At 48.3% G+C, this 26347-nt stretch overlaps 1 protein-coding gene across 1 annotated transcript; it reads left to right on the plus strand.

Annotated features, from left to right (window-relative positions):
* Positions 1–26347, plus strand: AMFR (autocrine motility factor receptor). Its single transcript, XM_069738672.1, has 14 exons — positions 1–583; positions 20504–20596; positions 20750–20914; positions 21001–21153; positions 21792–21832; positions 22325–22457; positions 22563–22696; positions 23818–23928; positions 24085–24275; positions 24501–24604; positions 24694–24828; positions 24921–24992; positions 25086–25270; positions 25902–26347. Exons 1-14 carry the CDS (start codon positions 341–343, stop codon positions 26038–26040), a joined length of 1899 nt encoding a protein of 632 aa, XP_069594773.1. The 5' UTR covers positions 1–340; the 3' UTR covers positions 26041–26347.

Raw genomic sequence — 26347 nt, forward strand, 5'->3', positions numbered from 1 at the left:
GTGCTGTGGTGACACTGTCAGGGGGTGACCCGCGGGTGTGCTGTGGTGACACTGTCAGGGGGTGACCCGCGGGTGTGCTGTGGTGACACTGTCAGGGGGTGACCCGCTGGTGTGCTGGGGTGACACTGTGGGAACCTGCGCTCCGCCACCAGCAGAGGGCGCTGTCTCACCGATGAACGTACGGAAGGCAGCGGCGGACAGAAGTGTGTGAGCGCGGAGACTGGAGCCGAGAGAGTGCGCCCGCTGATGTGTCACATTGCCGGGCCTCACACTACCACAGAGCCGCGGTTTCCTGCTCCCGTCACTGACAGGCCCCGGGGGGCCCCGGGCTTTCCTGAACATGCCGCTGCTCTTCTTGGAGCGCTTCCCGTGGCCCAGCCTGCGGACATACACCGGCCTGAGCGGCCTCCTGCTGGGCCTCAGTCTGCTGAGCGCCTACCGGAGCCTGAGGGGCGAGGAAGATGAGGAGCACGGCCGGGAGGAGGCGGAGGAGCTCCGGGGACAACTGTCAGAAGGCCCCGGGGAGGCGGCGGCGGCAGCGGACATAGGCCGGTACCTGGTGTCAGACGGCCTGGGAGTGTGGGTGAGTGCCGGCTGTGTATATACCGTGTGTGACAGGAGTCTATATACCGTGTGTGTGATAGGAGTGTATATACCGTGTGTGACAGGAGTCTATATACCGTGTGTGTGATAGGAGTGTATATACCGTGTGTGTGTGTGACAGGAGTGTATATACCGTGTGTGTGTGTGACAGGAGTGTATATACCGTGTGTGTGACAGGAGTATATATACCGTGTGTGTGTGACAGGAGTATATATACCGTGTGTGTGTGACAGGAGTGTATATACCGTGTGTGTGACAGGAGTGTATATACCGTGTGTGTGACAGGAGTGTATATACCGTGTGTGTGACAGGAGTGTATATACCGTGTGTGTGACAGGAGTGTATATACCGTGTGTGACAGGAGTGTATATACCGTGTGTGACAGGAGTGTATATACCGTGTGTGACAGGAGTGTATATACCGTGTGTGACAGGAGTGTATATACCGTGTGTGTGTGACAGGAGTGTATATACCGTGTGTGTGTGTGTGACAGGAGTGTATATACCGTGTGTGTGAGAAGAGTGTGTATATACCGTGTGTGTGACAGGAGTGTATATACTGTGTGTGTGTGTGACAGGAGTGTATATACCGTGTGTGTGTGACAGGAGTGTATATACCGTGTGTGTGACAGGAGTGTATATACCGTGTGTGTGTGACAGGAGTGTATATACCGTGTGTGTGAGAAGAGTGTGTATATACCGTGTGTGTGTGACAGGACTGTATATACCGTGTGTGTGTGTGACAGGAGTGTATATACCGTGTGTGACAGGACTGTATATATACCGTGTGTGTGTGACAGGAGTGTATATACCGTGTGTGTGTGACAGGAGTGTATATACCGTGTGTGTGTGTGACAGGACTGTATATACCGTGTGTGTGTGACAGGACTGTATATACCGCGTGTGTGTGACAGGACTGTATATATACCGTGTGTGTGTGACAGGACTGTATATATACTGTGTGTGTGTGACAGGAGTGTATATACTGTGTGTGTGACAGGACTGTATATATACCGTGTGTGTGACAGGACTGTATATATACCGTGTGTGTGTGACAGGACTGTATATACCGTGTGTGTGACAGGAGTGTATATACCGTGTGTGTGACAGGAGTGTATATACCGTGTGTGTGAGAAGTGTGTATATACCGTGCGTGTGTGACAGGCGTATATATACCGTGTGTGTGTGACAGGAGTATATATACCGTGTGTGTGTGACTGGAGTGTATATACCGTGTGTGTGTGTGACAGGAGTGTATATACTGTGTGTGTGACAGGAGTGTATATACCGTGTGTGTGTGACAGGAGTGTATATACTGTGTGTGTGACAGGACTGTATATATACCGTGTGTGTGACAGGAGTGTATATACCGTGTGTGTGACAGGAGTGTATATACCGTGTGTGTGAGAAGAGTGTGTATATACCGTGTGTGTGACAGGAGTGTATATACTGTGTGTGTGTGTGACAGGAGTGTATATACCGTGTGTGTGACAGGAGTGTATATACCGTGTGTGTGACAGGAGTGTATATACCGTGTGTGTGACAGGACTGTATATACCGTGTGTGTGACAGGAGTGTATATACCGTGTGTGTGACAGGACTGTATATACCGTGTGTGTGACAGGAGTGTATATACTGTGTGTGTGTGTGACAGGAGTATATATACTGTGTGTGTGTGACAGGAGTATATATATTGTGTGTGTGTGTGACAGGAGTATATATACTGTGTGTGACAGGAGTGTATATACCGTGTGCGTGTGACAGGAGTGTATATACTGTGTGTGTGACAGGAGTCTGTATGCTGTGTGTGTGACCTGTGTTTTGTGTACTGTGCGCGTCACCAGTGTCTGCTTACTGTGTACTGTGGGTGTCACCGGTGTCTACATACTGTGTACTGTGCGTGTCACCGGTGTCTACATACTGTGTACTGTGGGTGTCACTGGTGTCTACATACTGTGTACTGTGTGTGTCACCGGTGTCTACATACTGTGTACTGTGGGTGTCACTGGTGTCTACATACTGTGGGTGTCACCGGTGTCTACATACTGTGGGTGTCACCGGTGTCTACATACTGTGTACTGTGCGTGTCACTGGTGTCTACATACTGTGTACTGTGTGTGTCACCGGTGTCTACATACTGTGTACTGTGGGTGTCACCGGTGTCTACATACTGTGGGTGTCACCGGTGTCTACATACTGTGGGTGTCACCGGTGTCTACATACTGTGTACTGTGCGTGTCACTGGTGTCTACATACTGTGTAGCGTGGGTGTCACCGGTGTCTACATACTGTGTACTGTGCCTGTCACCGGTGTCTACATACTGTGTACTGTGGGTGTCACCGGTGTCTACATACTGTGTACTGTGGGTGTCACTGGTGTCTACATACTGTGTACTGTGCGTGTCACCGGTGTCTACATACTGTGGGTGTCACCGGTGTCTACATACTGTGTACTGTGTGTGTCACCGGTGTCTACATACTGTGTACTGTGTGTGTCACCGGTGTCTACATATTGTGTACTGCAGGTGTCACATGTGTCTACATATTGTTTGTGGGTGTCACCTGTGTCTACATATTGTGTGTGGGTGTCACTGGTGTCTACATACTGTGTACTGTGCGTGTCACCGGTGTCTACATACTGTGTACTGTGGGTGTCACCGGTGTCTACATACTGTGTACTGTGTGTGTCACCGGTGTCTACATACTGTGTACTGTGGGTGTCACCGGTGTCTACATACTGTGTACTGTGTGTGTCACCGGTGTCTACATACTGTGTACTGTGGGTGTCACCGGTGTCTACATACTGTGTACTGTGCGTGTCACCGGTGTCTACATACTGTGTACTGTGGGTGTCACCGGTGTCTACATACTGTGTACTGTGGGTGTCACCGGTGTCTACATACTGTGTACTGTGGGTGTCACCGGTGTCTACATACTGTGTACTGTGGGTGTCACCGGTGTCTACATACTGTGTACTGTGCGTGTCACTGGTGTCTACATACTGTGTACTGTGCGTGTCACCGGTGTCTACATACTGTGTACTGTGCGTGTCACTGGTGTCTACATACTGTGTACTGTGCGTGTCACTGGTGTCTACATACTGTGTACTGTGCGTGTCACTGGTGTCTACATACTGTGTACTGTGCGTGTCACCGGTGTCTACATACTGTGTACTGTGGGTGTCACCGGTGTCTACATACTGTGTACTGTGGGTGTCACCGGTGTCTACATACTGTGTACTGTGGGTGTCACCGGTGTCTACATACTGTGTACTGTGGGTGTCACCGGTGTCTACATACTGTGTACTGTGGGTGTCACCGGTGTCTACATACTGTGTACTGTGCGTGTCACCGGTGTCTACATACTGTGTACTGTGCGTGTCACCGGTGTCTACATACTGTGTACTGTGCGTGTCACCGGTGTCTACATACTGTGTACTGTGCGTGTCACCGGGGTCTACATACTGTGTACTGTGCGTGTCACCGGTGTCTACATACTGTGTACTGTGCGTGTCACCGGTGTCTACATACTGTGTACTGTGGGTGTCACCGGTGTCTACATACTGTGTACTGTGGGTGTCACCGGTGTCTACATACTGTGTACTGTGGGTGTCACCGGTGTCTACATACTGTGTACTGTGCGTGTCACCGGTGTCTACATACTGTGTACTGTGCGTGTCACCGGTGTCTACATATTGTGTACTGCAGGTGTCACCTGTGTCTACATATTGTTTGTGGGTGTCACCTGTGTCTACATATTGTGTGTGGGTGTCACCGGTGTCTACATACTGTCTACTGTGGGTGTCACCGGTGTCTACATACTGTGTACTGTGCTTGTCACCGGTGTCTACATACTGTGTACTGTGCGTGTCACCTGTGTCTACATATTGTGTGTGGGTGTCACCGGTGTCTAAATACTGTGTAACTGTTGGTGTCACTGGGGTCTACATACAGTGTACTGTGTGTGTCACCTGTGTCTACATATTGTGTGCAGGTGTCAACGATGTCTACATACTGTGTACTGTGCGTGTCAACGATGTCTACATACTGTGCGTGTCACTGGTGTCTACATACTGTGTACTGTGCGTGTCACCGGGGTCTACATACTGTGTACTGTGCGTGTCACTGGTGTCTACATAAGGGAACCCCTTTTGAAAAAGCAGACGGCGAAACGTGCGTCAGGGGGGCCGCTTGTGGAAACCGGGGGAATCGTCCATACACATGGGTAAGCTGCCTGGCTACTATCAGTAGCGGTATTGTATTGCACTGTGGCACTTTATATTTGCATTGTACCGCTGCACTGCTGTGTTACATGGGGCTGCGGAATGAATCCGTGAGTCTTTGGTATGTTGATTACATTTTAGGCTGCACCTGGGACGTTAAGTTTTCCTTTTTCCCCCTATTTCCCTGGCATACCATAGGTTTCCTCTACACCTTAGTAAGGCTATGTGCTTGTTTTGTATTTTTACCTAATAGTTTATATTGATCTAATAAAATTGATATTTTTTTATGAATATGATTTTTGGGATTTTTTCACTCCGTTCTCTTGTGTTATATGTATTTTGGAGTTCCCTGATTTGTCCCATAGATTTGGACAGTGTTACTGGGGGAGAGATACGATTATACTCCCGGCCACAAGTTCATCTGAAGTTTTATGAGTTTTGTGTTAAATAGTGTGTACTGTGGGTGTCACTGATGTCTGCATACTGTGTACTGTGCGTGTCACCGGGGTCTGCATACTGTGTACTGTGCGTGTCACCGGGGTCTACATACTGTGTACTGTGGGTGTCACTGATGTCTACATACTGTGTACTGTGCGTGTCACCGGTGTCTACATACTGTGTACTGTAGGTGTCACCGGTGTCTGCATACTGTGTACTGTGCGTGTCACCGGGGTCTACATACTGTGTACTGTGGGTGTCACTGATGTCTACATACTGTGTACTGTGGGTGTCACCTGTGTGTGGGTGTCACCGATGTCTACATACTGTGTACTGTGCGTGTCACTGGTGTCTACATACTGTGTACTGTGGGTGTCACCTGTGTGTGGGTGTCACCGATGTCTACATACTGTGTACTGTGCGTGTCACCGGGGTCTACATACTGTGTACTGTGGGTGTCACCGGTGTCTGCATACTGTGTACTGTGCGTGTCACCGGGGTCTACATACTGTGTACTGTGCGTGTCACCGGGGTCTGCATACTGTGTACTGTGGGTGTCACCGGTGTCTACATACTGTGTACTGTGGGTGTCACCGGTGTCTGCATACTGTGTACTGTGCGTGTCACCGGGGTCTACATACTGTGTACTGTGGGTGTCACTGATGTCTGCATACTGTGTACTGTGGGTGTCACCTGTGTGTGGGTGTCACCGATGTCTACATACTGTGTACTGTGCGTGTCACCAGGGTCTACATACTGTGCTTGTCACCGGTGTCTACATACTGTGTACTGCAGGTGTCACCTGTGTCTACATATTGTGTGAGGGTGTCACCGATGTCTACATACTGTGTACTGTTGGTGTCACCGGTGTTTACATACTGTGTTTGTCACTGGGGTCTACATACTGTATACTGTGCGTGTTACCGGTGTCTACATACTGTGCTTGTCACTGGGGTCTACATACTGTGTACTGTGTGTGTCACCGGTGTCTACATACTGTGTACTGCGGGTGTCACCTGTGTCTACATATTGTGTGTGGGTGTCACCGGTGTCTAAATACTGTGTAACTGTTGGTGTCACTGGGGTCTACATAGTGTGCTTGTTACCGGGGTCTACATACTGTGTACTGTGCGTGTCACCGTTGTCTACATACTGTGTACTGTGCGTGTCACTGGTGTCTACATACTGTGTACTGTGCGTGTCACCGGGGTCTACATACTGTGTACTGTGCGTGTCACCGGTGTCTACATACTGTGTACTGTGGGTGTCACCGGTGTCTACATACTGTGTACTGTGGGTGTCACTGGTGTCTACATACTGTGGGTGTCACCGGTGTCTGCATACTGTGTACTGTGGGTGTCACTGGTGTCTACATACTGTGGGTGTCACCGGTGTCTACATACTGTGTACTGTGGGTGTCACTGGTGTCTGCATACTGTGTACTGTGGGTGTCACTGGTGTCTACATACTGTGGGTGTCACCGGTGTCTGCATACTGTGTACTGTGGGTGTCACTGGTGTCTACATACTGTGGGTGTCACCAGTGTCTACATACTGTGTACTGTGGGTGTCACCGATGTCTGCATACTGTGTACTGTGCGTGTCACCGGTGTCTACATACTGTGGGTGTCACCGGTGTCTACATACTGTGTACTGTGCGTGTCACCGGTGTCTACATATTGTGTACTGCAGGTGTCACCTGTGTCTACATATTGTTTGTGGGTGTCACCGGTGTCTACATACTGTGTAACTGTTGGTGTCACCGGTGTCTACATACTGTGCTTGTTACCGGGGTCTACATACTGTATACTGTGCGTGCCACTGGTGTCTACATACTGTGTACTGTGCGTGTCACCGGGGTCTACATACTGTGTACTGTGTGTGTCACCGGTGTCTACATACTGTATACTGTGGGTGTCACCTGTGTGTGGGTGTCACCGATGTCTACATACTGTGTACTGTGCTTGTCACCGGTGTCTACATACTGTGTACTGTGCGTGTCACTGGTGTCTACATACTGTCTACTGTGGGTGTCACCGGGGTCTACATACTGTGTACTGTGCATGTCACCGGGGTCTACATACTGTGTACTGTGGGTGTCACTGATGTCTGCATACTGTGTACTGTGCGTGTCACCGGTGTCTAGATACTGTGTACTGTGGGTGTCACCGGTGTCTACATACTGTGCTTGTCACCGGTGTCTACATACTGTGCTTGTCACCGGTGTCTACATACTGTGCTTGTCACTAGGGTCTACATACTGTGTACTGCGGGTGTCACCTGTGTCTACATATTGTGTGTGGGTGTCACCGGTGTCTACATACTGTGCGTGTCACCGGGGTCTACATACTGTGTACTGTGCGTGCCACTGGGGTCTACATACTGTGTACTGTGTGTGTCACCTGTGTCTACATATTGTGTGCGGGTGTCAACAATGTCTACATACTGTGTACTGTGCGTGTCACTGGTGTCTACATACTGTGTACATACTTGGCATCAAGAGAATGCCAAGAGTGTGCAAAGCAGTCATCAAAGCAAAAGGTGGCTACTTTGAAGAACCTAGAATATGAGACATAATTTCAGTTGTTTCACACTTTTTTGTTAAGTATATAATTCCACATGTGTTAGTTCATAGTTTTGATGCCTTCAGTCTGAATTAACAATTTTCATAGTCATGAAAATACACAAAAACCTTTAAATGAGAAGGTGTGTCCAAACTTTTGGTCTGTACTGTGAATATGAATATATATATATATATATATATATATATATATATATCTATATATATATATATATATTTGTATGTATTTATATATTTATACAAACACGCGCACTCTGTATTTGTATGACTGGCTATATATACTCACTGTACGTTTGACCAGTATAGATAATATATATATATTGTCTCATGTGCAATCCATGAGTGTATATTGTTCTTGTATGTCTGTCTGTATACACTATATATTGTGTGTGAGATAACTTGTATAAACTACATAGCTGTAACCTCCTTATTGTATATTTGGCCCGTTTACAGTTTATACCCAACACATAACACATGTACATGTATGACCGCCTGTGCCTGCGATTTACTGTACCTGGCTGACCGCCTGTGTCTATCATGTACTGTGCCTGTGTGACTCTGTACGTGTGTGACCGCCTGTGTCTGCTATATACTGTATCTGTATGATCGTCTGCAAACAATATACTGTACTTGTGACCGCCTGTTTACATGCTATACTGTACCTGTTTGACTGCCTGTGCACATGCTATACTGTACCTGTGTGACTGCCTGTGCACATGACATACTGTACCTGTGTGACCGCCTGTGCACATGACATACTGTACCTGTTTGACCGCCTGTGCACATGACATACTGTACTTGTGTGACCGCCTGTGCACATGACATACTGTACCTGTGTGACCGCCTGTGCACATGACATACTGTACCTGTGTGACCGCCTGTGCACATGACATACTGTACTTGTGTGACCGCCTGTGCACATGTTATATTGTACCAGTGACCGCGATATACTGTGCCTGTATGACCAGCCTGTACCTGCTATATACTGTACCTGTGACTGCGATTGCGATATAATTTACCTGTGTGACAAGCCTGTGCCCTCTATATACTGTACCTGTGCCCGCATTATACTGTACCTGTGTGACTGCCTGTGCCCGCAATATGCTGTACCTGTGTGACCGCACTATGCTGTACCTGTGACCGCCTGTGCCCGCAATATACTGTACCTGTGTGACCACCTGTGCCCACAATATGCTGTACCTGTGACCGCAATATGCTGTACCTGTGTGACCGCCTGTACCCGCAATATGCTGCACCCATGTGACCCCCTGTGCCCGCAATATACTATCTGTGTGACCGCCTGTGCCCACAATATGCTGTACCTGTGTGACCGCCTGTATCTGCAATATACTGTACCTGTGACCGCCTGTGCCCGCAATATGCTGCACCCGTGTGACTGCCTATGCCCACAATATACTGTACCTGTGTAACCGCCTGTGCCCGCAATATACTGTACCTGTGTGACCGTCTGTGCGTGCAATATGCTTTATGTGTGACGACAATATGCTGCACGTGTGACTGCCTGTGCCCGCAATATACTGTACCTGTGTGACCGGCCTGTTCCCGCAATATACTGTACCTGTGTGACCGCCTGTGCCCGCAATATGCTGTACCTGTGTGACCGCCTGTGCCCGCAATATACAGTACCTGTGTGACAATCCTGTGCCTTTGATAATACTGTACCTGTGTGACCGCCTGTGCCCGCAATATACTGTACCTGTGTGACCACCTGTGCCCGCAATATGCTGCACCCGTGTGACCGCCTGTGCCCGCAATATACAGTACCTGTGTGACCACGTGTGCCCGCAATATGCTGCACCCGTGTGACCGCCTGTGCCCGCAATATTCTTAACCTGTGTGACCGCCTGTGCCCACAATATACTGTACCTGTGACCGCCTGTGCCCGCAATATGGTGTACCCGTGACTGCCTGTGCCCGCAATATATTATACCTGTGTGACCGCCTGTGCCCACAACATGCTGTATCTGTGACCGCAATATGCTGTACGTGTGTCCGCCTGTGCCTGCAATATACTTTACCTGTGACCGCCTGTGCCTGCAATATGCTGCACCCGTGTGACCGCCTGTGCCTGCAATATGCTGCACCCGTGTGACCGCCTGTGCCCGCAATATACTGTACCTGTGTGACCGCCTGTGCCCGCAATATACTGTACCTGTGTGACCGCAATATGCTGTACCTGTGTGACCGCTTGTGCCTGCAATATACTTTACCTGTGACCGCCTGTACCTGCAATATGCTGCACCCGTGTGACCGCCTGTGCCCGCAATGTACTGTACCTGTGTGACCGCAATATGCTGTACCTGTGTGACCGCAATATGCTGTACCTGTGTGACCGCCCGTGCCTGCAATATACTGTACCTGTGACAGCCTGTGCCCGCAATATGCTGCACCTGTGACCGCCTGTGCCTGCAATATACTGTACCTTTGACTGCCTGTGCCCGCAATATGCTGCACCCGTGTGACTGCCTGTGCCTGCAATATACTATACCTGTGTGACCGCCTGTACCCACAATATGCTGTACCTGTGTGACCGCAATATGCTGTACCTGTGACCGCCTGTGCCCGCAATATGCTGCACCCGTGACTGCCTGTGCCCGCAATATACTATACCTGTGTGACCGCCTGTGCCCACAACATGCTGTACCTGTGTGACTTTAATATGCTGTACCTGTGTGACCGCCTGTGCCCGCAATATGCTGCACCCGTGTGACCGCCTGTGCCGGCAATATACTTTACCTGTGACTGCCTGTGCCCGCAATGTACTGTATCTGTGTGACCGCAATATGCTGTACCTGTGTGACCGCAATATGCTGTACCTTTGTGACCGCCTGTGCCCGCAATATACTGTACCCGTGACCGCCCGTGCCTGCAATATACTGTACCTGTGACTGCCTGTGCCCGCAATATGCTGCACCCGTGACCGCCTGTGCCTGCAATATACTGTACCTTTGACTGCCTGTGCCCGCAATATGCTGCACCCGTGTGACTGCCTGTGCCTGCAATATACTGTACCTGTGTGACCGCCTGTACCCACAATATGCTGTACCTGTGTGACCGCAATATGCTGTACCTGTGACCGCCTGTGCCCGCAATATGCTGCACCAGTGACTGCCTGTGCCCGCAATATACTATACCTGTGTGACCGCCTGTGCCCACAACATGCTGTACCTGTGTGACTTTAATATGCTGTACCTGTGTGACCGCCTGTGCCCGCAATATGCTGCACCCGTGTGACCGCCTGTGCCGGCAATATACTTTACCTGTGACTGACTGTGCCCGCAATGTACTGTATCTGTGTGACCGCAATATGCTGTACCTGTGTGACCGCAATATGCTGTACCTGTGTGACCGCCTGTGCCTGCAATATACTGTACCCGTGACCGCCCGTGCCTGCAATATACTGTACCTGTGACTGCCTGTGCCCGCAATATGCTGCACCCGTGACCGCCTGTGCCTGCAATATACTGTACCTTTGACTGCCTGTGCCCGCAATATGCTGCACCCGTGTGACTGCCTGTGCCTGCAATATACTGTACCTGTGTGACCGCCTGTACCCACAATATGCTGTACCTGTGTGACCGCAATATGCTGTACCTGTGACCGCCTGTGCCCGCAATATGCTGCACCAGTGACTGCCTGTGCCCGCAATATACAATACCTGTGTGACCGCCTCTGCCCACAACATGCTGTACCTGTGTGACTTTAATATGCTGTACCTGTGTGACCGCCTGTGCCCGCAATATGCTGCACCCGTGTGACCGCCTGTGCCGGCAATATACTGTACCTGTGTGACCGCAATATACTGTACCTGTGTGACCGCAATATGCTGTACCTGTGTGATCGCAATATGCTGTACCTGTGTGACCGCCTGTGCCTGCAATATACTTTACCTGTGACTGCCTGTGCCCGCAATGTACTGTATCTGTGTGACCGCAATATGCTGTACCTGTGTGACCGCAATATGCTGTACCTGTGTGACCGCCTGTACCCACAATATGCTGTACCTGTGTGACCGCAATATGCTGTACCTGTGTGACCGCCTGTGCCTGCAATATACTGTACCCGTGACCGCCCGTGCCTGCAATATACTGTACCTGTGACTGCCTGTGCCCGCAATATGCTGCACCCGTGACCGCCTGTGCCTGCAATATACTGTACCTTTGACTGCCTGTGCCCGCAATATGCTGCACCCGTGTGACCGCCTGTGCCCGCAATATACTGTACCTGTGTGACCGCCTGTACCCACAATATGCTGTACCTGTGTGACCGCAATATGCTGTACCTGTGTGACCGCCTGTGCCTGCAATATACTGTACCCGTGACCGCCTGTGCCCGCAATATACTGTACCTGTGACCGCCTGTGCCCGCAATATACTGTACCTGTGTGACCGCCTGTGACCGCAATATTCTGTACCTGTGACCATCCTGTGCCTTTGATAATACTGTATCTGTGTGCCCTCCGGTGTACCCCATATACTGTACGTGTGACATCCCGTGTACCCCCATATACTGTACGTGTGTGACATCCCGTGTACCCCATATAGTGTACGTGTGATATCTTGTGTATCCCATATAGTGTACGTGTGACATCCCGTGTACCCCGTATAGTGTACGTGTGTGAAATCTCGTGTACCCCGTAATAGTGTACGTGTGTGACATCCCGTGTACCCCATATGCTGTATCTGTGTACCCCATATACTGTAGGTGTGACATTCCGTGTACACCATATGCTGTATAGTGTGTGTGTGTGACATCCCGTGTACCCCATATAGTGTGCGTGTGACATCCCGTGTACCCCGTATGTACGTGTGTGACATCCCGTGTACTCAATATAGTGTACGTGTGACATCCCGTGTACCTCGTATACTGTACGTGTGATATCCCGTGTACCCCTATTACTGTACGTGTGATCCCGTGTACTCCATATACTGTACGTGTGACATCCCGTGTACCCCATATAGTGTGTGTGACATCCCGTGTACCCCATATGCTGTACGTGTGTGATATCCCGTGTACCCCATATGCTGTACGTGTGTGATATCCCGTGTACCCCATATGCTGTACGTGTGATATCCCGTCTACCCCATATACTGTACGTGTGACATCCCGTCTACCCCATATACTGTATGTGTGACATCCCGTGTACCCCATATACTCTACGTGTGACCATCCCGTGTACCCCATATACTGTACATGTGACATCCCATGTACCCTATATACTGTACGTGTGACATGCCGTGTACCCCATATGCTGTATCTGTGTACACCATATACTGTACGTGTGACATCCCATGTACCCCATATAGTGTGTGTGACATCCCGTGTACCCCATATACTGTACGTGTGTGACCATCATGTGTACCCCATATGCTGTACGTGTGTGATATCCCGTGTACCCCATATGCTGTACGTGTGTGATATCCCGTGTACCCCATATGCTGTACGTGTGTGATATCCCATGTACCCCATATACTGTACTTGTGACATCCCGTGTCCCCCATATGCCAGAGGTGTCAAACTGCATTCCTCGAGGGCCTGAGACCTTGCATGTTTTCAAGATTTCCTTTGTATTGCACAAGGTGCTGGAATAATTCTGTGCAGGTGATTAAATTATCACCTGTTCAATACAAGGAAATCCTGAAAACATGACCTGTTTGCGGCCCTCGAGGAATGCAGTTTGACACCTCTGCCATATGCTATACATGTGACCATCCCGCGTACCCCATATACTGTACGTGTGACCATCCCGCGTACCCCATATACTGTACGTGTGACATCCAGTGTACCCCATATAGTGTACCCCATATAGTGTACGTGTGTGACATCCCGTGTACCCCATATAGTGTACGTGTGTGACATCCCATGTACCCCATATAGTGTACGTGTGTGACATCCCATGTACCCCATATAGTGTACGTGTGTGTGACATCCCGTGTACCCCGTATAGTGTACGTGTGTGACATCCCGTGTACCCTGTATAGTGTGTGACATCCCGTGTACCCCATATAGTGTGCGTGTGACATCCCGTGTACCCCGTATGTACGTGTGTGACATCCCGTGTACTCAATATAGTGTACGTGTGACATCCCGTGTACCTCGTATACTGTACGTGTGTGATATCCCGTGTACCCCTATTACTGTACGTGTGATCCCGTGTACTCCATATACTGTACGTGTGACATCCCGTGTACCCCATATAGTGTGTGACATCCCGTGTACCCCATATACTGTACGTGTGTGACCATCATGTGTACCCCATATGCTGTACGTGTGTGATATCCCGTGTACCCCATATGCTGTACGTGTGATATCCCGTCTACCCCATATACTGTACGTGTGACATCCCGTGTACCCCATATACTGTACGTGTGACATCCCGTGTACCCCATATACTGTACGTGTGACCATCCCGTGTACCCCATATACTGTACATGTGACATCCCATGTACCCTATATACTGTACGTGTGACATCCCGTGTACCCCATATGCTGTATCTGTGTACCCCATATACTGTACGTGTGACATCCCGTGTACCCCATATGCTGTATCTGTGTACCCCATATACTTTACGTATGACATGCTGTGTACCCCATATGCTGTATCTGTGTACCCCATATACTGTACGTGTGACATCCCATGTACCCCATATAGTGTATGTGTGACATCCCATATACTGTACTTGTGACATCCCGTGTACCCCATATACTGTACGTGTGACATCCCATGTAACCTATATACTGTACGTGTGCATTCCCGTGTACCCCATATGCTGTATCTGTGTACCCCATATACTGTACGTGTGACATCCCGTGTACCCCATATAGTGTTCCCCATATAGTGTACGTGTGTGACATCCCGTGTACCCCATATAGTGTATGTGTGACATCCCGTGTACCCCATATAGTGTTCCCCATATAGTGTGTGTGACATCCCGTGTACCCCATATGCTGTACGTGTGGGATATCCCGTGTACCCCATATGCTGTACGTGTGACATCCCGTCTACCCCATATACTGTACGTGTGACATCCCGTGTACCCCATATACTGTACGTGTGACCATCCCGTGTACCCCATATACTGTACGTGTGACATCCCGTGTACCCCATATACTGTACGTGTGACCATCTCGTGTCCCCCATATACTGTACATGTGACATCCCATGTACCCTATATACTGTACGTGTGACATCCCGTGTACCCCATATGCTGTATCTGTGTACCCCATATACTGTACGTGTGACATCCCGTGTACCCCATATGCTGTATCTGTGTACCCCATATACTGTACGTGTGACATCCCGTGTACCCCATATGCTGTATCTGTGTACCCCATATACTGTATGTGTGACATCCCATGTACCCCATATGCTGTACGTGTGTGATATCCCGTGTACCCCATATGCTGTATCTGTGTACCCCATATACTGTATGTGTGACATCCCGTGTACCCCATATACTGTACGTGTGTGACCATCATGTGTACCCCATATGCTGTACGTGTGTGATATCCCGTGTACCCCATATGCTGTACGTGTGTGATATCCCGTGTACCCCATATGCTGTATCTGTGTACCCCATATACTGTACGTGTGACATCCTGTGTACCCCATATACTGTACGTGTGACCATCCCGTGTACCCCATATGCTGTACGTGTGATATCCCGTATACTGTACGTGTGATCCCGTGTACTCCATATACTGTACTTGTGACATCCCGTGTACCCCATATAGTGTGTGACATCCCGTGTACCCCATATACTGTACGTGTGTGACCATCATGTGTACCCCATATGCTGTACGTGTGTGATATCCCATGTACCCCATATACTGTACTTGTGAAATCCCGTGTACCCCATATGCCAGAGGTGTCAAACTGCATTCCTCGAGGGCCTCAGACCATGCATGTTTTCAAGATTTCCTTTGCATTGCACAAGGTGCTGGAATAATTCTGTGCAGGTGATTAAATTATTACCTGTGCAATGCAAGGAAATCCTGAAAACATGACCTGTTTGCGGCCCTCGAGGAATGCAGTTTGACACCTCTGCCATATGCTATACGTGTGACCATCCCGCGTACCACATATGCTGTATCTGTGTACCCCATATACTGTACGTGTGACATCACATGTAACCTACAGTATATACTGTATGTGTGACATCCCGTGTAGCCCATATGCTGTATCTGTGTACCCCATGTACTGTACGTGTGACATCCCGTGTACCCCATATAGTGTACGTGTGTGACATCCCGTGTACCCCATATAGTGTACGTGTGTGACATCCCGTGTACCCCGTATAGTGTACGTGTGTGACATCCCGTGTACCCCATATAGTGTGCGTGTGACATCCCGTGTACCCCGTATGTACGTGTGTGACATTCCGTGTACTCAATATAGTGTACGTGTGACATCCCGTGTACCTCGTATACTGTACGTGTGACATCCCGTGTACCCCATATACTCTACGTGACATCCCATGTACCCTATATACTGTACGTGTGACATCCCATGTACCCTATATACTGTACGTGTGACATCCCATGTACCCTATATACTGTACGTGTGACATCCCGGGTACCCCATGTGCTGTATCTGTGTACCCCATATACTGTACATGTGACATGCTGTGTACCCCATATGCTGTATCTGTGTACCCCACATACTGTACGTGTGACATCCCATGTACCCCATATAGTGTGTGTGACATCCCATGTACCCCATATAGTGTGTGTGACATCCCATGTACCCCATATACTGTACTTGTGGCCATCCCGTGTACCCCATATGCTGTACGTGTGGCCATCCCGTGTACCCCATATGCTGTATCTGTGTACCCCATATACTGTGTGTGACATCCCATGTACCCCATATACTGTATGTGTGACATCCCGTGTACCCCATATGCTGTACGTGTGGCCATCCCGTGTACCCAATATGCTGTATCTGTGTACCCCATATACTGTGTGTGACATCCCATGTACCCCATATGCTGTATGTGTGACATCCCGTGTACCCCATATGCTGTACGTGTGGCCATCCCGTGTACCCAATATGCTGTATTTGTGTACCCCATATACTGTATGTGTGACATCCCATGTACCCCATATACTGAACGTGTGACATCCCATGTACCCCATATACTGTACGTGTGACATCCCATGTACCCCATATACTGTACGTGTGACATCCCGTGTACCCCATATACTGTATGTGTGACATCCCATGTACCCCATATACTGTATGTGTGACATCCCGTGTACCCCATATACTGTATGTGTGACATCCCGTGTACCCCATATACTGTATGTGTGACATCCCATGTACCCCATATACTGTATGTGTGACATCCCGTGTACCCCATATACTGTATGTGTGACATCCCGTGTACCCCATATACTGTATGTGTGACATCCCGTGTACCCCATATGCTGTACGTGTGGCCATCCCGTGTACCCAATATGCTGTATCTGTGTACCCCATATACTGTGTGTGACATCCCATGTACCCCATATACTGTATGTGTAACATCCCGTGTACCCCATATGCTGTACGTGTGGCCATCCCGTGTACCCAATATGCTGTATCTGTGTACCCCATATACTGTGTGTGACATCCCATGTACCCCATATACTGTACTTGTGACATCCCGTGTACCCCATATGCTGTACGTGTGGCCATCCCGTGTACCCAATATGCTGTATCTGTGTACCCCATATACTGTACGTGTGACATCCCATGTACCCCATATACTGTATGTGTGACATCCCGTGTACCCCATATAGTGTACGTGTGTGACATCCCGTGTACCCCATATACTGTATGTGTGACATCCCGTGTACCCCATATAGTGTACGTGTGTGACATCCCGTGTACCCCATATACTGTATGTGTGACATCCCGTGTACCCCATATAGTGTACGTGAGTGACATCCCGTGTACCTCATATATCTGTCCGTTAATGTATGGCTGACCTCATTTTTGACCGTGTCCGCCCTTTTCAGGTGGGCACAGGAACACAGTCGCACACTGCGGTCAGGCAGAGCACAAGTGACTCCATCTTCTTCCTGACAGTCCCTGCCCCGGCCTCACACCTTGAGGACATTTTACAGCGTGCCGACTGTCTGCTGCAGTTCAGTGCGGATCTCGCCCTTGGTAAAGCTTGTGGTGAAATACAGAACACAAGCAGGAACAATGTGACCTGCAGATCTTGCTGCGGACGCGTTTCTATGAGTACGAAGCCCTCACCACGTCGCGCCCCTGTCAGGGTTCTGCAGCGCACACTCTTCTCTTCGCTGGTGCCGCATTACTCTGGATTTACATTTTAGGGGAAATGTATCTGCTGCTTATTTTGTAGCTGAAATTTCTAAGACTGAAATATGTGTTCTGTTCCTCTGGTTATTTTATCGGATGAATAGGACGATTGCAGAAACCCAAACCTGAAACTTGTGCTGCCCGAGACCCTTTAGGGTTTGTCCATGTGGAACCTATTGGCAGATGTAAAGAGATGTCCACAGTGTATGGATGGTCACCTCGGAATTTCACCCTATAGAAGATATATAGAATGGAGTCTGCGGTATATACCCGCTGTAAAAAAAAACGCAGAGAACCTCTCAATTTAATGTAGATCCCCTGCCGCTGCAAATTGTTTCTACAGATCTGTTTGCAATAACCTTCTTATTTGTGCAGATTCTGCAAGGAATCTGCTTGGTAGAAGACCCCCGTCCGCTTTCTTGTTACCTTCGGCTGTCTCGAGATGGGAATATCTCTACAAATGTATTTGTGTCTTTTCACTGCGGCCGGTGTGATCGGAGCACGTTGTGGGTCAGAGCCGGGCACCTGAGGTGTCCCTGATCCCCAGGAGATTAGCACACTGCCCACCCCGGTGTTGGTCACTCTACTTTTTAGATTAGTCCTACGCTGGGATTTGAGGGTCAGAGATCCGGCAAGAATGTGTCAGAGCACGTGATATCTGGGGAAGTGGAGCAAAGAGCAGACAAGTTTCTCGCATTTCTCTTGTACATTTTTCTGATCCCACAGTGACGCTGCAGTTTTCTCACTCAAACTAAAAGCACCTGTGAACAGGAAATAGCCATAATGTCTCCTGACACATTCATATACATGCATTCTCAGTGCAGCCGAGTGTTTATGTGTTTACATTTGGGGACAAAACAAACAAACTGAGCTTTACTTCCCTCCCCTGGTCCATCATTGAATCTCCGCTTTCACATCGTCAGCACTGCAGCTAATCCCTGAGCTCACTGATTGGCTGCAGTGCTGTTGACCACCATAGGGGAGAGTGAATATTTCATGGTGCCATGAAATGCTCTAATAGGCTGTGTCACCAGAGAGTCTGGTTTTGTATCTACTCTGGCTAATTAATGATGGACCTCCCGCTATAAAAAAAAATCCTTCTATTTTAGGGGTTTTCTGGAATGTCTCCTTTGGATAGTCCATTGATTTATGGGTGTCCCACCTTTTGGGATCCCACCATCTAGCATAATAAAGGGATGGTAGCGCTCCTCATTACATACCCCCACCTACCGTACATGTGACCTATGAACCTCAGACCTTTTGTTGCACCCATTGGGGAGAGTTTTGAAAGTAAGTCCTCTAATTCCTATGCTGAATGTTCCCATTTACTGAAGAATGGGCTACGGATATTCTGGACATATCAGCGTTGTATATAGTAATCTGTGATCTGCTCTAGTAACTGGTGTCAGGAAGAAGCAGACAGCGGAGCCGCCATAGCTGACTATTTTAGGAGGCTCTGCCTTAAAAATAGCCCCCGAGTTTCCAGCATGTAAGACGTGACCTGTACTACTGGCCACAGATGTCTGAGAGGGGCTAGCACTGGGGTTCTCCAATGTTGCTCATAAAAAGGGGGATTTGGAATAAGTTTCCTGTTTTATTGAAGTCACATGATGTTTTTGGGGTGCTAGATACTTACTGTAAATCCTCTGCTGGGCAAGGCTTGAGATTTGCAATCTAGCCGGTTTGGATTTTTTTTTCCAGGCACTCTCTCTAGTTTTCAGTTGTCTCTGAGCTGGTGGATATTGACAAGGTGCCATAATGTCTCCAATAAACGACACACACAGACCTTCCTGTCTCTATGTAGCACATGCTCAAAAGCAGGATATTATAGAGCAATACCGAGCAGTGCGACTGTGAATCCAGCTCTAGAGTGAGGAAACAAACACTTAGGGTATATGCATATGACATGTGCATGCTACATAACCCGCCTGAAAAAGCGTCTAAAAATAATGAACCTATGTAAAAACGACTTGCTGTTCACATGTTCAATCTTGAGCCACCGCCAGCGGTTTCCCCAAATGTCTTCTGCCTGAAAAGTGTGCATGTACCCTTACTATACGGGTCTGTGTGGGTGTTTTGCTCTCTCATTTTGTGCCTCCTTCGTCTTCCACTCCCCTCTTCATAAGGCAGCTGGTATCAGTCGCTCAGTGAGCTGGCAGCCATCTTGCTTTGGAAAGAGAACTGGCTCATAAGTGGAGAAAGAAGCAGATTTCTCTAATAAGATTTATTACAAAGTTTCTTATATTTACTTGTGCATATTCAATTTATTTTTTATTTTTTTTGCAAAATTTGTTAAACAGCCATCATGTTTCTCCCCTCCCCATGTAGGTGCTGGTGAACACCGTCTGCTGTTTGCTGATGCTTGTTGCTAAATTAATACAACATGTGGTGTTCGGTCCATTACGCGTGAGCGAGAGACAGGTGAGTACAGGGGCATCTTATTGTAATTGTCACAAATTAACTAGTAACGTCGCTACTTCATTAAGTAAGGGTCATAGCCAGGAATGGCGGAGCTGGGAAGACCCTCGCTGGTGGATTTCTACCATGCCTCACTGCCTTTTTCTGTCTTTGCAGCATCTGAAGGACAAGTTTTGGAATTTCATCTTCTACAAGTTCATCTTCATCTTCGGGGTGTTGAACGTGCAGACGGTGGAGGAGGTGGTCCTGTGGTTCCTCTGGTTCGCAGGCTTGGTCTTCCTCCATCTCATGGTGCAGCTCTGCAGAGACAGATTCGAATACGTACGTACCAGTCTCACAAGGTTTTGGGGCGGCACAAACGCTTGTTTCTGAATTAATGTTTTTGTTTTCTTACCGCCTCCTTACAGCTGTCATTTTCACCGACCACCCCTATGAGCTGCCATGTCCGCGTGCTGGTTCTTCTCTCCGCCATGCTCGGGGTCTGCTGCTGCTTGGCGGTGCTGTGTGTGTTTGCCGGATATGCCCACGGGATGCACACGCTGATGTTCATGGCCGCCGAGGTAAGCGTAGCGCTTGGCTGGATGTCTATAAATTTATATTATTGCTTCAGTTTACGGTTTTCGGCCCATAAAGTCAAAGACCACCCATTTTATAGCAGCGTATGAATGGACTGACGCAGATTGCCATAAACGTCTGATCGGTGGGCTCTTCCCTTTTCTAGTGATCATTGGGACCCCCAGCAATCCGACATTTATCACTTTTCCCATTTATAGATGTCATTCATGGAAAAACTCTGGAGGGGAAACTTTTTTCCATTGATTGATCCCCAGTATTTATCAATCCCATCCATTCTCCGCCAGTTACGTCCGGTGCCGGCCTGGATGGACCATGTGCACACACGCATTGCAGGGCTATGTGGATGAATGATCACATTTTGTTGTCTGTAGTTGCATTATAAAGCAATTAGTCGCTAATTTATCATCCGTGCCAATACATTGTTCAGTGGTATTCACCTACGTTAGTCATTTTATTGTGTCGCTTCATGTAGCAGCTCCACATGATCCTGCGCACTCATTATAGATGGACAGGGTCTTAACACGTCGTGTTTAATTTAGTGTACAATAGGCATCTCCCCCAGGGTGACCCTTAGAGGACACGTCCTCCGATTCTCTAACACCTGCCTGTTTTCTTCTTGTAGTGTTTGCTGGTGACCGCAAGAACAGCCCACGTTGTGTTACGGTAAGTAGGGGGTACCTGCTATGTTATACATATGACAAGTGTAAAAATCAGATCGATGGGGGTCTGACACCCCACTGATGAGATGTTGTTAGCTCCGACGGTGTAGTCAATGTGTAGCAGCCGCTGCTGAACACTGCAGATCGGCTCCTATTCATTACACTAGGAATTGTCAGCTGTGCTCATATTTTTTTTTTTTTTTTTTACATTCGTCCGCTGCTGGTCTGTCGGGAGTGCTATTCGGACCCCCATAGATCTGATTTGATGACTTAGGTCATTAAATGGAACTGGTCAGTATTATTATACTTGCTCAATCAGGATAGGACAGTGTAAAACACCATCACGGATACCTATTATGCGTCATCCCCTGTGCTGAAATACAGCCTTTATGGCTTGCACACTATGGCTGCACTTTGCTTATTTTCATCAGCGCCACCCCCCTGCATACCGTCACCTCTGCGCTGTCAATCAAGAAGCATCCGTTTTTCTTTGCAGCTACGTGATCCACCTTTGGGACCTTAATCACGAAGGAACATGGGAAGGTAAAGGGACTTACGTGTATTACACGGATTTTGTGATGGAGCTGAGCCACCTTTCTATGGACCTGATGCATCATATTCACATGTTGGTGAGGACCTTGTTTTCTTCTCACCTTATAATTTCTAACGTCGTGATCTATAAAGGAAGATGTGCGCTTCTTGAAAGCTCATTGGCTTTTAATTTTTTTTCTTAGTTATTTGGCAACATCTGGCTTTCTATGGCAAGCCTGGTCATCTTCATGCAACTGCGTCACCTTTTCCATGAGCTACAGCGTAGACTCCGCCGACACAAAAATTATTTGCGCGTCGTCGGGAACATGGAGGCTCAGTAGGTTTATTTTGTTTTTTTTATGCTCCTTTTCTTAAATTGACTCTTCGTCCACAATATTAAATGTGACTGTAACCTTTACAGCTACGTTTACTTCTGAGCAAAGATGTCATAAATGCTGTATGTGGGCAAGAAAGGCAACACAACACACTGTATTCACCTCTCCTAGTTTTCTCTGGACAGATATTCTCCGGTCCTCCTCCAGTCTTAGTACACCCAACCTCCTGCGAACACTGCAGCCTTTGATTGACTGCAGTGGTCACATGAAATGAGACATAATCACAGAAGGCCAGGTGTAAAGAGACACAGAGCACCAGAGAAATGCTGATGTATAAATGCCAGACAGAGGTAAATATCCTGTTTGGTGGGGGGTGTCATTAGTTTACCTCGTTAACACCCATTGATAAATATATATGTCGGGGTATATAAAGCGGTCCGAGGCGCTGAGTGTGGAGCGGTCCGAGGCGCTGAGTGTGGAGCGGTCCGAGGCGCTGAGTGTGGAGCGGTCCGAGGCGCTGAGTGTGGAGCGGTCCGAGGCGCTGAGTGTGGAGCGGTCCGAGGCGCTGAGTGTGGAGCGGGCCGAGGCGCTGAGTGTGGAGCGGGCCAAGGCGCTGAGCCTGCTCCATAAAGGGCAGATGTTGGCTGTGTTGTGATTGCTGCTAACCTCTTACATGCAGTTCTCAATCACAGTCAGCCACCTTTAGGCCTCCCTATCCTGCCCGGGTGCCTATGGGCCTCCTTCAGAGCTGATTGCAGGTTGCTAATGTGTTGATATGGCCGTCCAGGGACCTACTGAAGACCCTAGATGCTGCCATGTTGTTGTTATATGACTCTGATTAGTACTGTATATTGCAATACTGAAGGTTTTCAGTATATGGTACAAGTGATCAAATGATCGCAGGTTCATGAGTGTTTTTTTTAAATTTAAGAATATATATATTAGTTAATAATAAAATTCAGATGTGTCCTAATAATATGACAAGTAAACTTAAAATATGCATTTCTTTATGTTGTGTAACTGTGGATCCCCGGTTCCTGATATGATCTAATATATATGTATGTGTAGCATTACCCCCGCTCCAGACGCCGCACCTTATAAAGTGACCATTTACTCCCTATAGCTTTGCAGTTGCCACGTCCGAGGAGCTAGAGGCCAATAACGACGACTGCGCCATCTGCTGGGATTCGATGCAAGCTGCACGCAAGCTCCCCTGCGGGCATCTGTTTCACAAGTAGGTGCTAATCTCTGCATTAGAGAAGACGCTTTTCGGAGCCAGTGAGATGATTAAAGCGGTTGCTTGATATAAAAATATCCTGGATGCTTAGTCTACAAAGTTTTATTATTTATTTCAATATTTATTTCAAAGCGTGTGTCTTCCCCCCCACAGCTCCTGCCTCCGCTCTTGGCTGGAGCAGGACACTTCATGTCCGACCTGTAGAATGTCGCTCAATATGGCCGATGGCACCAGACCTCGCGGAGAGCAGCCGAGAGACAACATAGATCAAAATATCATCCCGATCACCGTGACAGAGGGGCGACCTCGCCTCAATCATCACAATCACTTCTTCCATTTTGATGGTAAGATTGTTTTTTATTTACAGGGGCGGCTCCTCACCAGCAGACCTTTTAATATTAAAGTTTGGCCGCTTGAAGGAAAAATGGACTCATCCATGAATGATTTGGGTCCACTAGAGTAAAAGTTGCTTTTGCGGGTTACCATCCTTGCTGAAATTGTAGTCACAAGATGTCCTCCTGGTGAGGGCATGCAAAAACCCCTGTGATAATTAGCTACTTCTTTTACAGGATCAAGGTTTGCAAGTTGGCTGCCGAGTTTTTCGGTTGAAGTGATGCACACAACCAACATTTTAGGAATTGCACAAGCGACTAACTCTCAGTTAAATGCCATGGTACGTATCTGTGGGGAAGGCAAACATTTGGTGCTCTCCGAAAAATGTAAGGGTGATATAAACAGTGTGTTCCTCTCCTGTCTCCACAGGCCCGGCAGGTGTTAGACATGTTTCCTCAAGTCCCTTATCACCTGGTCTTGCAGGATCTGCAGATCACTCGCTCCGTGGAGGTCACTACAGACAATATTTTAGAGGGACGTATTCAAGTGCCTTTTCCCACTCAGGTCCGTGTATTAATGTGATTACTGTATAGTACACATAAGATGGTAGTGATAACGCTGTGGCAGAAAATATCCTGAATCTGCTTGTTCTACAGAGGTCTGAGGAAGCCAGGCCTGACGACTCTCCCGATACTGAGGAGCAACAGGAAACTAACGGAGATGTGCAGGTAATGGTAAGAATAACTGTGCAGAGATATACAGCAGGTTCATGTGTATTTCCCTGTTCACACTATTGCATCTATTGCCTTTTTTTTTTCCAGACTGAGCGCGTTCCATTGAATTTGACACCAAGTATAGAGGAATATGGAGACTTCATGGAAGCAGAGGCACTGCCCACCGAGGCAGAGGACTTTGAGGCCAGAGGCAGCCGTTTCTCGAAGTCTGCAGAAGAAAGGCAACGAATGCTAAGCCAAAGGAAGGAGGACATGGTGCAGCTGGCCAGAAGGTAGGAGTGAGTGTGAGATCAGATGGCGGTGACACACTAGATCAGTATATTAGAAGACTAGACTCTACGATAACCCCTGAATGGGATTTTTTTGAGGAAAGTGGGTAACACTATTTATTCTGCTTGGTAAGACTTGTGTTGTGCCCTGTCGGTCCAATCATTGGTGCCAAGCTATTAGCTCCAGGACCTTTGCTGGATCTGGGGCCCTCTACACCCGCCAATTCGAGTTTCCTTTGGCATTATATAGATGTCCATCTCAAAAGCATCACTATCTCATGGCTGTCACATTTTAAAGAGCTAATCCAGGACATTAAAATTTGATGGCCCATCCTGTCATACTAGAAAAGTATGGAGCTGTGCCTGGTAAACAGTGAAAAAGAGGTGGCGGGGTGGCAACTGGACACCCATTGATATAATATTAATTTTAGTTCCTCTTTTATATGTTGAGATGCATTTTTTACAATTTCACATAAAGTCAGCGACAAATTCTCCATTACTTGTGATGATCCATAGAGGAGTGTAACTTTTAGCTAGTCATGTGTTCACACATTGCTACATGTGTGCATATCCGACAGTGTAACATTGCGGCCATACAAATATACATTGCTTTTTTCTGCCGTTGTCCCACCAGGCGTTATCTGAACAGAACTTCAGACGATGGCTCCTCTACGTCATCAGAAAGCGAGGTTTCGGACTCTGTCGCCCTCCGCCGGCGTATGCTGGCAGCCGCTGCCGAGCGCAGGATTCAGCTACAGCAGCCGCCTCAGTAATGGCCGGTGCACAGGCATCACCCGGCCTCGCTGCCCGTGCACGCCATGCACACAGACTCGCTCTGACCCAGCACCTTCCTCGAGAGCTGCTCTGGCTCCATGGACAGAATTCAGCTTTTGTAATCTCTGGTTTTTCTTCCTTGCAGGCCTCGTTTTTAGAACAAGAGGGGCTGATATTAGGCTCTGATGGAACTATACATTTGTTAGCGTCTCCGAGGGGGACACGTGACAGTATTTTATACAGGGGTACAAGCCTCTGGGGACTCTAGAGCTTCTCATACAAGAAATAAAAAATACCCGTCCTCTT

The sequence above is a fragment of the Ranitomeya imitator genome, chromosome 9 (assembly GCF_032444005.1).
Source record: "Ranitomeya imitator isolate aRanImi1 chromosome 9, aRanImi1.pri, whole genome shotgun sequence".
Classification (NCBI taxonomy): domain Eukaryota; kingdom Metazoa; phylum Chordata; class Amphibia; order Anura; family Dendrobatidae; genus Ranitomeya; species Ranitomeya imitator.

Excerpts from the sequence above, each read along its gene's own strand:
- AMFR (XM_069738672.1), top strand. The coding sequence starts at position 341 with ATGCCGCTGCTCTTCTTGGAGCGCTTCCCGTGGCCCAGCCTGCGGACA. Across the intron at positions 24,276-24,500 it reads TCACTTCTTCCATTTTGATG|GATCAAGGTTTGCAAGTTGG; the intron begins GTAAGATTGTTT and ends CTTCTTTTACAG. Across the intron at positions 24,605-24,693 it reads ACTCTCAGTTAAATGCCATG|GCCCGGCAGGTGTTAGACAT; the intron begins GTACGTATCTGT and ends CTGTCTCCACAG.